Source organism: Myotis nattereri, assembly GCF_964212035.1.
Source record: "Myotis nattereri genome assembly, chromosome: 7".
NCBI lineage: Eukaryota > Metazoa > Chordata > Mammalia > Chiroptera > Vespertilionidae > Myotis > Myotis nattereri.
Window position 1 is genome coordinate 28,448,060 of NC_138082.1, and position 10,807 is coordinate 28,458,866.

A 10,807-nucleotide genomic window follows, 5' to 3' on the forward strand; every position below is an offset into this window, starting at 1 on the left:
GTTTGGCCTCTTTGTGTGGGTCCTCTCCTGGACCCCTACCCTTTTCCCTTGATCTAGGTGTCTGTCCCTCTTCCCATCTCATGGTCTTGATTACCGTGTCTACATAATAATCTGGGTCATCAGGTAGAGTGATTTTGTTCCTTTATTTTTCATTTTCAAAATTCTTTTAGCTAAATAGGTCCTGTGCTTGACCAACAAACTTTATTTTTTAATTGAATTTATTGGGGTGATGTTTAATAAAATTATATAGGTTGCAGGTGTACAATCTATAATATATCATCTGTATTTGTATTGTGTGTGAAGGTCAAGTCTCCTTCTATCATCATTTTCCCCCCTTTACCCTCTCCTCCCTCCCCTAATCTCCTTTCCCGCCAGTAATCACCATACTGTCTGTGTCTATAAATTTGTTGGGTTTTGTTGCTTAATTCCTCACCCCCTTTTTTTTTTTACCCTGTCCCACAACTTCCCTCCCCTTGGACAGCTGTCAATCTGTTCTCTGTATCTATGAGTCTGTTTCTATTTTCATTTGTTAGTTTACTTTGTTCATTAGATTCTACATATAAGTGAAATCATCTGGTATTTGTCTTTTTCAGATGGCTTATTCACTTAGCATAATGCTCTCTAGGTCCATCCATTCTGTCACAAAAGAAAAGATTTCCTTCTTTTCTATAGCCATGTAGTATTCCATGGTGTAAATGTAGCACAGCTTTTTTATCCTTTCATCTACTGATGAGCACTTAGGCTGTTTCCAGATCTTGGCTATTATAAATAACACTGCAATGAACATGGGGTGCATATATTCTTTTGAATCCATTTTTTGGGGGATTCTTAGGATATATTCCCAGAAGTGGGATCACTGGGTCATAAGACAGTTCCATTTTTAATTTTTTTGAGGTTACTCCATACTGCTCTCCATAGTGGCTGCACCAATTGTCCAGAATAAGCTGGTCTACATCTACACAGCACCTGGCTGAAATTTTGGAATTGTATTTGACCTATAGATCAATTGGCATCTTTACTTTGTTGAGTCTTCCCATCCATGAACATGATGTGCCTCTCCATTTATTTAGGTCTTCTTTGATTTCTTCCTCCTGCAGAAAACAATCCTGTAAAAAAAAAAAAAAAAAAAAAGGAGTACAATCCTATAATGTTTTGTTATATTTCTATATAAGTATTTTTTTTTTCGTTTGGGAAACATGAAAATAAATATGGTTTTAATCTGTTTCCATATGCTTTTTGTTAGTATAGAGCTTATTTTTTTTTTTTTGCTCTTCCCTTTAAAAAGAATCTGTCATTAGGTGGAAGATTGTTCCTTGCGATGTATAGAAATCACTAAGAGTATCACAGGTCCTAGAATTGCAATTTCCCAAACATGATTTCAGTCCTGATTTTCTGGAATCTTCTCCTGGGTAGGGGTTAGACCACCTCTGCAACCTTGGAAACTTGTGATGTTTGGTTGAGATTCATTAGGACTTCATGTGTAGGGGACAACAGAGGAGCCTGATATCTAGAGAAAAAGGTTTTGTTGATGGCCAGATGGCTACACTGCTCTTTGCATTAGCTATTTTTGTCTTTTCAGATGTGTCTAGAATTAGGCATCTGGCCATTGATGACAGGGCATTGGCACATGGTTTAGCTTGAATAGCAATATGAAGCCAAAAACTGTGACTCTATTCTTATTGTATAACTAACTGACATTATAAAAAGAGTGTTCCACACTTGGTATTGTTAGGGTGATCATGCTTCCAGACCCCAAACTGGGCTTATATTTGAGTAAATGGGCTCTGAGTTATTATTTGTTGAAATGAAAATCACATATATGTTGAGATGTGTGTGTTGAGATGTGAGCCTAGAAGTACAGGAGAATTATCAGGAAACACTGTGTTATGGGTTTTATTGTGCAAATTTAGCAGATGATAAAGTCTTAGCCAGAAAAAGATGCTGCTTTCAAAGTAGTAAACATCAGCTCATCGCTCTAAGAAAACATGTGGGGAAAAAATACTGAAGGCAAAGTAAACATAAGAAAAGTGACTAAATAATGCAAAATGGTAAAAAGTGATCTTCCCCTATATTGGCACATTCCAAAGGTCTCAAACTTGAACAGGCATCAGAATCACCTGGAGGATTTATTAAACACAGATTATTGGGCGCCACCCCCAAACTCTCCGAGAATTTGCATTTCTAACACCTTCCCTTGTGATTCGGATGCTGCTGGTCCCCGGGGCCCCACCTTGAGATCTATTCCTAACTCCACAGAAAGCTAAAAGAATTAGGGTTGTTAGCTATTACAAGAAAATTATTGAAGACTGTCCTCAAGTCTATAGTTTGATGATCAGACTCCTAGATTTCACTCTTGGGTCTACACTGGACAAGAGGAAACATTAAAGCAAGATTGCTGTTGTACCTACAGAAGACATTAAGTACTAGCGGGATAGAGCACTGGGATGGGCCAACAATGGAAGGCATGGCTTTTTTATACCCAGAGTCCTCATAAAGAAAATAGGCCATAGGCCATCCTTTGCCCCATTTAGAAGTACTCCCATCTAAAGGTAAGCGATGAAGTTTCTAAAACTATAGGATATTCCACAAAGTGCAGATTAATTCTTTCCAATTTCTAAGTCTACTGAGTGTCATCATTGAATTCTTCGATTATATGGATGTTTGAGAATTACTGCTCCTTCCTTCTATTTCCATTCTCTGCAGTGAATGTGTTAATGGGCTTTTCTAAATCCACCATCAAAATCTGAGCTCTCACCTGACAGAGTGAAAGTAAGTTCTGTGGTCTAGTAGATTTGACTCCTTGTGAGTCACAGGATCATGACCAATCGAAGCCTCTAAGAAGATCTAGGGTCAAAAAAGACTGTTTAGCTTTATTTCAATGGCTTACTTTTAAGCGTATTTGAACCATTTTTGTGTTGCATGCTTTAATATCCCAAGGAACTGTCTTATGCACTAGAAACACCAGAAAAGGTGTGATTGGACAGCCCCCTCCTTGGTTCTTGTACGAAGGAATTCAAATGAGTGACTCCAAGCAACTGCATTATATTAAAGCCAATTTATTAAAAAGTAAAGCAAGTAAGTTTATTGAAGAAGCAATGCAAGCAAATCTATTAAACTACATCTGGCCTAGAGCCCAGATGGGCTTCTTAGCTAACCTGAGAAGTGAGCCGGGTGGGGGTTCAAGAGGTAATACACCCTTCTGTCTATAGGTTTTTAAATTCCTCTGCCAGATATCTTGGTACAGATTAACTCTCAAGGTCTTCCTTTTGCTCTGTTACAGCTTTCCCAGAATTTATGAGAAATATTTGGCGATTTCATCTTGACAAGCCCTGAGACTGCTGGCTTCTCTGTTTAAACAGGGAAGTGAACACTCCTTCTTCTCTCCTACATCCCCCAAACGGCTGACTTCTTTGAGATAAATCTCTCCCTCTTCCGTCCCCCTTCCCCTCTCCTGCCTTAGCAGTTCCAGGGTGACTTACACCGTGCTTTCTATGGTTAGGGAGAAGAGGCATCGAAACTCCCCCTTCTTGCTTGCATTCTTTGGGTAGAGAGGTAATAGCCATTTGTTCTCAAGAGTCCTTGGTTGGGAAAGATAAGATTTTACTGCAGACTAGCTGCAAGCTGCCCAAACTGTTGTTTCATTTTCTTGTCTCAGTTTCCCTATTCCTCTTGTCCTGGAATTTGCCTAGCTCCTCAGTATCCTGTAACAGAACTAGTGTTCTACCAAACAAATCTTGGGAAGCCTCTGTGGCCAGTGGATCTTGAGCTAATACTGTAGAAATCAACCCTTAGATGACAGAGTCCCCAAAAAGGGACAGAGGAGCTTCCCAGGGCCTCTGACACCTCACGTCAGTGGCCTTGTTGCCTACTTTATGATCAAGCCTGGGCCCACAGATGTGACTCATGCAAGAAGAATTCATTACTAGGCAGAAAGGTGAGGCGACCCTTAAGATGAAGCGGGAGCCTGTGGGTGTCCCAAGGGGGGTGATTTTTATAATTCACTGAATGACTTCACGGTTTGCAGTCAGGGCGTCTACCCAGGGAGAAGAAGCAGACATAATCGCAAGTTTAGATATACGTGGCCCCAATAGCAATGTTGGAAGTTACCTTCTTTATTTAAGTTTGTATGTTCCCCTTCTCCTACTGAGGGACTTCAGGAATGTTCCCCAGAGAGATGTCAAGGGAAGCACACGATGTCCCTGAGAAAATACTAGTGAGCAAGGAAAATGTCGATGGGAAGATGGGTCTCCCTGGCTCATCTCTTCCAAGAGAGGCTCTGTTTGAAAATTGGGATAGGTCCTTTGCTAAATATTCTCACCGGGTGAGACAGAGTTAAATTTAGCTAAACTGAAAATATGTGATTTAATAAGACTAAAGGTATCTAGTAAGGAAATAAACAGTAGGAGCCTGACGTTTTCCTATAGAAACTGAAATAAACAATAACAAGGAAGTGGTCACGTGTCCTCCCTCTCTCATACCCAGAGGTGCTATATAAGGGCTCCCCCAGCAGAGGGGCATCAGACCTCCCTCACCTTCTGAATCTCCCTGCTCACCTTTCCTGAGTCCTCTCTACTGACACCATGGGGTGCTGTGGCTGTGGTGGCTGCGGTGGTGGCTGTGGTGGTGGCTGTGGCGGCTGTGGTGGCCGCTGTGGTGGCTGTGGTGGTTGTGGTGGCGGCTGTGGTGGCTGCACCACCTGCAGATGCTACCGGGTCGGCTGCTGCTCCAGCTGCTGCCCCTGTTGCCGTGGCTGCTGTGGGGGCTGCTGCAGCGTCCCCGTGGTCTGCTGCTGCCGCCGCTCCTGTGGCTGTGGCTCCTGTGGCTGTGGCTCCTGTGGCTGTGGCTCCTGTGGCTGTGGCTGTGGGAAGGGCTGCTGTCAGCAGAAGTGCTGCCAGTGTAAGTGCTGCTGCCAGAGGCAATGCTGCTGCTAGACAGCGGCTGAAATTCACCCCGGCCCAGCAGCTGAGGGAGGCCACCCTCTCTCCTGCTGGTAAGACTTTGCTTCGGCCCATTCTGTCTACTTTTTCCTTCGAGCCCTCTCTCACGAGCTTTCCCCCTCATGCTTCCTGTGCCTCAGGCTTTGTCTTCCTGGGATCTCCCTTTGCTCTCACTCTGCACAAAGTTGCCCAAACCACGTAGCGTGAAATAAATATGCGACCAAGGAACTGATGCTCCCTGGGCAAAGTCAGAGTCTCCTGGGAACCCTCATGCTAGTAGTTCTCTGCTTCTACTGTCCAATTTGTTTATAAGTAACTGCTGCCTGGATTTGGCCATGTGGAGTTTTCTGCCTGTGTGCAGGCTTTTCTACTCCTCTGTCAACATTGCTGTTTACAATTTGCTAATAAAATGACTTAGTGCACGATCAGACTCTCCATCAGTCACACGTGGTATCATTTCCTTTGTTGGCTGCTCCCGCCACTGCACTGGCAACCCCGTCCTGGCTCCCCCACCGCTGTGTTCTCCTGCAGCCGGTGGGGGGCCTGGGCCCTGCGTCCAGCGCCGTTTATTAGCGAGAGGGACAGCCCCCTTGGCTGCTGCCCCCAAATGACATTTTGCCTGAGGGATCCCTGTACTCACCCAAGGATTTTCGGGGGGGGGGGTGAAGGTGATGGGGATTGGTGGTAGTGCTGGGGTTTTGTTTCCTGAAGCACCCAAAACGTGAAAAATGGGGCCCCAAGGGGAAAAAAAAGAACATGTGCCAGAGAAGCCTGGGCTATTATGGAAACACAGAAAGGGTACCTGAGTCAGGCTTTGTGTAGGGGGAGAGGGTAGAAATCTCAGGGGGTGGTGACTCTTGGGCCAAGGCATGAAGAACGAAGGCTACCTCTGGGACAAGGGTGTGTCAGGGAGCATTTGAGGGAAGGCCATTGCAGGCAGAGGTGACTCTGTGAGCAACGACCAGAGGGGAGAAGCAGTGTGACCAGTGGGGACAGCTAAGCTCAGGCTGAGTTGAGTGTGATGGGGTAGTGTGATGAGAGATGAGGCTGGAGAGGTGAGCGAAGTCCAGATGCAGAAAGTTGCATTCAAGAGTTTGGATGCTATATTCCACACTAAGAAAAATTCTTTGAAGGATTTTGGTGGGTGAACGATGCCCTTTGTAGAAAATATCAGTCTGTCAGCACAGGGAGAATGGGCTGGAGGGAGGTTAAGTCCAGAGGTGGAAAATCAGACACGCTGCTGGAGGGATCTGGGCCCTGGGGATGGGGGCCTGAACCACAATGGAGATATTCAAGAACGGTTTCTTTTTAGTATATTTTTTATTGATTTCAGAGAGGAAGGGAGAGGGAGAGAGGGATAGAAACATAAATGATGAGAGAGAGTCATCGATCAGCTGCCTCCTGCACATCCCACACTGGGGATGGAGCCCACAACCTGGGCATGTGCTCTGATTGGGAATCAAACTGTGACCCCCTGGTTCATAGGTCGATGCTCACCACTGAGCAACACTGGCTGGGCCAAGAACGGTTTAGATGTAGCGTGGGATTCAAGGAGAATTCAGGAACGATGGTTCCAGCTTACACAAGTGGGTGGGTGATGGGTGGTGGCGATCTAACTTGGACCGGTGGGGAGCAGGGTGAATGAATCATTTGGTCACCCACTGAGATGGTGATGATGATGGCAGCAGCTGAGATGGCCAGCAAGCATCATCCCATTTAATCCTCCCAACGATGTAAGAGGCAGGCACTAACATCATCTCCACTAGCTACTTCAGGCATCAAGGTTGTGAAGAGAAGTATCAGCCACTACATGGTGGGGCCAGGATTCAGATCTAGTCTCCTGGACACGAAAGCTTGCTTTCTTAGCTCCCGGACTGCAGGCTGTAGAGGAGGAGTGGGGTCGGGAGTGAGCCTCGCTCATCCTTGTGGCCTTTCGGACCCTGGCACAGGATTCATGGTGGAGCTTCCCAGAAATATTTTGTGCAGTGAATATAACTGAAAATCTGCTCCATGGGGAATGGGACCTTTGGATTCCCTACTATTAACCGCAGGTCTCTTTCCTCCTGCTACAGTCTTCACTAGATGGGAGGTAGGGTCGTGTTTATATCTGCAGAATGGTGGCACCATTGAAATTCTTAGTTGGTGCTAAACTGTATCAAATTTTGTCAAGAAGCAGCAGGGCTGGGACCAGGGGAGAACAAATCAGGCAAGTGCAGAGTCCAGTCCTGTCTTTATGTAAAATTTTGATATTTGGCTCATCATGGATATTTTGCATTTTTAAAATATATTATTTATCTTGAGAAATTGAGTTTTTGGTGCCACCTTAAATTTTGCAACCCAAGCAAGTGCTTCATGCATTCCATCCTAGTCCTGGCCAGAGGAAGGAGTATTACATCGATCCAAATATACCCACCCCCCACCTCACCCCCACTGTTATTTCCATGCTGGTTTAAGTAGATTGTCTACATGGAATCATATTCATTTGTTGGAAAGAATGACTACTTCAAATTGGTTAGTCTCACACCCTGACATGGCTTCTGTGAGCCCAAGGACTGGTAAATAAACAGGTAGCTCACCTAACACTTATGGAAACAAAACCAGATTCCACTTAAGGAGGGAAGTCAAGTGTGAAAATTCATTGAAGCTGTGGCTTATTAGAGCTGAGAGAGAACAAGGGTGTCGAACTCCTTTGCACTGCAGCTTATCGCAGTTTCAGGTCTACAACAACGTGCTTGCGCTCAAAAATTGCCTTTCAAACTGAAAGTTCTACAGGAAATAGGCCAGTGTTTGGGAGATTTTTCTATAAAGAACCAGATAGTAAGAACCCTATGATTTTGCACATATGTGGGATATAAAACAAAAAGCAACAAATGAACTAACAAAACAAACAACAAATCTCATAGGGCCCTAGCTGGTTGCTCAATGGTTAGAGCACAGACCCACAGAGTGTAGGGTCATGAGTTTGATTCCGGGTCAAGGGCACCTATCTCGATTGTAGGCCCGATCCCCGGTCCCAGCAGGGGTGCGTGTGGGAGGCAACCCATCGATGTAGCTCTCTCACATCGGTGTTTCTCTCACTCTCTCTCTCCCTCCCTCCTTCCCATTCTCTCTAAAAATCAGTAGAAAAAAATACCCTCAGCGAATGATTAACAAAAACAAAACAAAATAAAACAAAAACTCAAGTAGAACAACAGAGGGAAAGGAGTTGGGGAAGCTGAAGAGGGTAAAGAAGGTCAAATACATGGTGGCAGAAGGAGACTAGACTGCAGGTGGTAAACGCAATAGTGTAGACAGATGTGTTAGAAAGCTGCACACCTGAAATTTATGCCATGTTATTAACCAACGGCACTGCAACACATTAAAACAACAACAACAGATAGTTAATGCTTTCTGCTTTGCAGACCGTGATCTCTGTTGCAACCACTCAGTCCAGCCATTAAGACTTGAAACAACTATAGACAACACGTAAATGCGTGAGTGGCTTTGTTTCAATAAAACCTCATTTACAAAATGAGGTGGCAGGCCAAAAAGTGGGCCTTAGTTTGTTGATCCCTGATCTAGACATTGAACTTTCCAGGACTGGCTCCGGGATCAGGCTGCTGTGCTTGTTTTCTGACTCTCCAATTTCTCTGTGACCTTAGACAATGAATGTTCCTGTATCCTACTTTTTCTTCATCAGTAAAATAGGAGTATCAACAGTCTCTTCATTGGGAGATTATTGCAGGAAGTAATTAAAATGATACACGTAAAATACTTAGAATTATGCCTGGAACATTGTAATAGCTCAAAAATATTGATTGGTACATGGAACCAGAGGAGGGTGAAACATTATGGAGGAAGTACTTGTAGGATGGATTTGACTTTCTCTGCAAATGGAAAAAACACGCCTTTGTGCTTGCGTGTGCTGGTCGGCCCCAATCTCAGAAGACCATGCAGGGAATGTGAGCCCCTTCAGGGAGTGGGCTTTTTCCTCGTTCCTCAGGGTTTAGGTCAGATCCCATCTCTGGGGTTCTGCGACTGCTCTCTCCCAGGACCCAGGGCCCCTTCCCAAATCTCTAACCAAACCCTTTGACATTGGACCAAGGGCATCTGCTCAGTTTTCCGTTGGCCCATGAGAAGATTAGAGCACAGGGCAGAACCCTGTCTCAGTCACTTTTGTAGATGAGCCTCCTACCTCCACCCAAGGGCAGTGCTCAGAATGGCGAAGCAGAATGCACCATGATTTGGTTGTCGGTCAGCTGGCTTGTGCTTCTGCTGTCAACTGTGGTAGCCTTGAAGGACTACCTTCATTGTATTCATTAGTGTAACGTATTGTGATGAATAAGAATTTTAGTAAGAGCCCAGCCAGAGTAGCTCAGTTGGTTGAGTGTCATCTTATGTGCTGAAAGGTTGCTGTTTGATTCCCAGTCAGGGTACATACCTGGGATGTGGGTTCTATCCCTGGTCAGGGCACATATGGAAGGCAATTGATGTCTTTGATGTCTTTCTCTCTCTCTTCTGTCTTTGGGTAAGAATTAAAAAAATAATTTCAATTTTTAATGAGGATTATATTTCCAACCTATAGGCATTTAAGTGGTCTCTCTTTAGGTTTTCTTTAACATATCCTATGAGCTGCTGCCAGACACATCTTCCTGAAAAACCATTTTACCATGCTATATAATTCACCTGCAAAAGAGTTATCAAGGTCTCCACTCCCTAAAGTTCATAACTAGTTTCAACTTTTATTTCCAGCTTAAACACCTGCTATCTCCCTTGAATAAATTTTCCACTGTATGTAATTCTGCTTTTCTTTCTGTCTCCTCAATAATTCTTGCATTTTCCCTTACAACATGTAGCCTAACTTGAAATACTAGTAATAGCCAATATTTACTGCCCACTTATTGTGTCCCAAGCTCTATTCTAAGTTTTCCATTTCACAATAACCCTAGGATATAGGTATTATTATTTCCACCAGGAGCTCGAGATACAGAGGGATCAGGTCACATAGCTGGAGGTGAAGGAAGGAGGCAACTCAAGCAGGATGATGGCAGATGGCGCGCTCCACCCTTCACTCCTCCTCCACCCTCTGCATGTTCAGTTCCCATTCATGCTGCAGCTCCAGCCCTGCCTTCTACAGAAAGCCATCCTTTCTTCACTACCTAATTGGAAGCAATTTGGAACTCTGAGAACCTTTGTAAACCTTAATATTCACTTGGAACTTAATCAGCCAGTACCTTGAGTCAACTCTTATTGGACTATCAAGTCTTTTCCTGTCCTTAATTTAATCAATTATTTTTTTTCCCTCATCTCTCTTAATAGTTTGAAGTTGCTTAGACGTACACTTCTTTGTATTGCCCACGTTGCCTGGCACAAAAAATGTGTTCAACAAGTATTTGTTGATTTGATTTTCATCTGCTCGCGTGTTTATCTTTAGCAATAGAACTGTAAGCAGGAAGTTAATTGATAGATACGCTAAATAGTGCCCTCTATTTAGGACAGCAACACCTGGTTATTTTTAACTGGCATGCTTACACAATTGAGCCATGCTTTACGTAGGAATTTATGCTACTGACGAATGGGTGGCACGTTGGTTTCCTATGAGCTGGTTGCACAGGCCGGGAGCCGGGATTGTTGTCTACCTCTAGAGGGGACAGACAAGCTGGCAGCCCTGGATGTGGGTGAATCTGAGTGCAGACACACCTTGAATGAGTTCTACCCAGATGTGCACCAGCATCTGGCCTAAGATTAAGGACACTCTGTAATGACCCTGATAACCAGGATCCCCTCTCCTGTGAGTCAGAGTCCTAACCTGTGTCACAGGATGGACAAATGCCCAGCACCTCTGCCTCGGGGCGATGACATGTTATGACCTGGGATCATCTTCCCCTTTC

The 10,807-nt window shown here is 44.4% G+C and overlaps 1 protein-coding gene across 1 annotated transcript; it reads left to right on the forward strand.

The window, feature by feature from the left end:
• Positions 1-4,580: 4,580 nt before the first annotated feature.
• LOC308522392 (small cysteine and glycine repeat-containing protein 8-like) lies at positions 4,581-4,931 on the forward strand (the record flags this gene model as incomplete). Its single annotated transcript, XM_081095800.1, has 1 exon — positions 4,581-4,931. The coding sequence occupies one exon, from the start codon at positions 4,581-4,583 to the stop codon at positions 4,929-4,931; it is 351 nt and encodes a 116-aa protein (XP_080951926.1).
• Between the last annotated feature and the right edge of the window lie 5,876 nt (positions 4,932-10,807).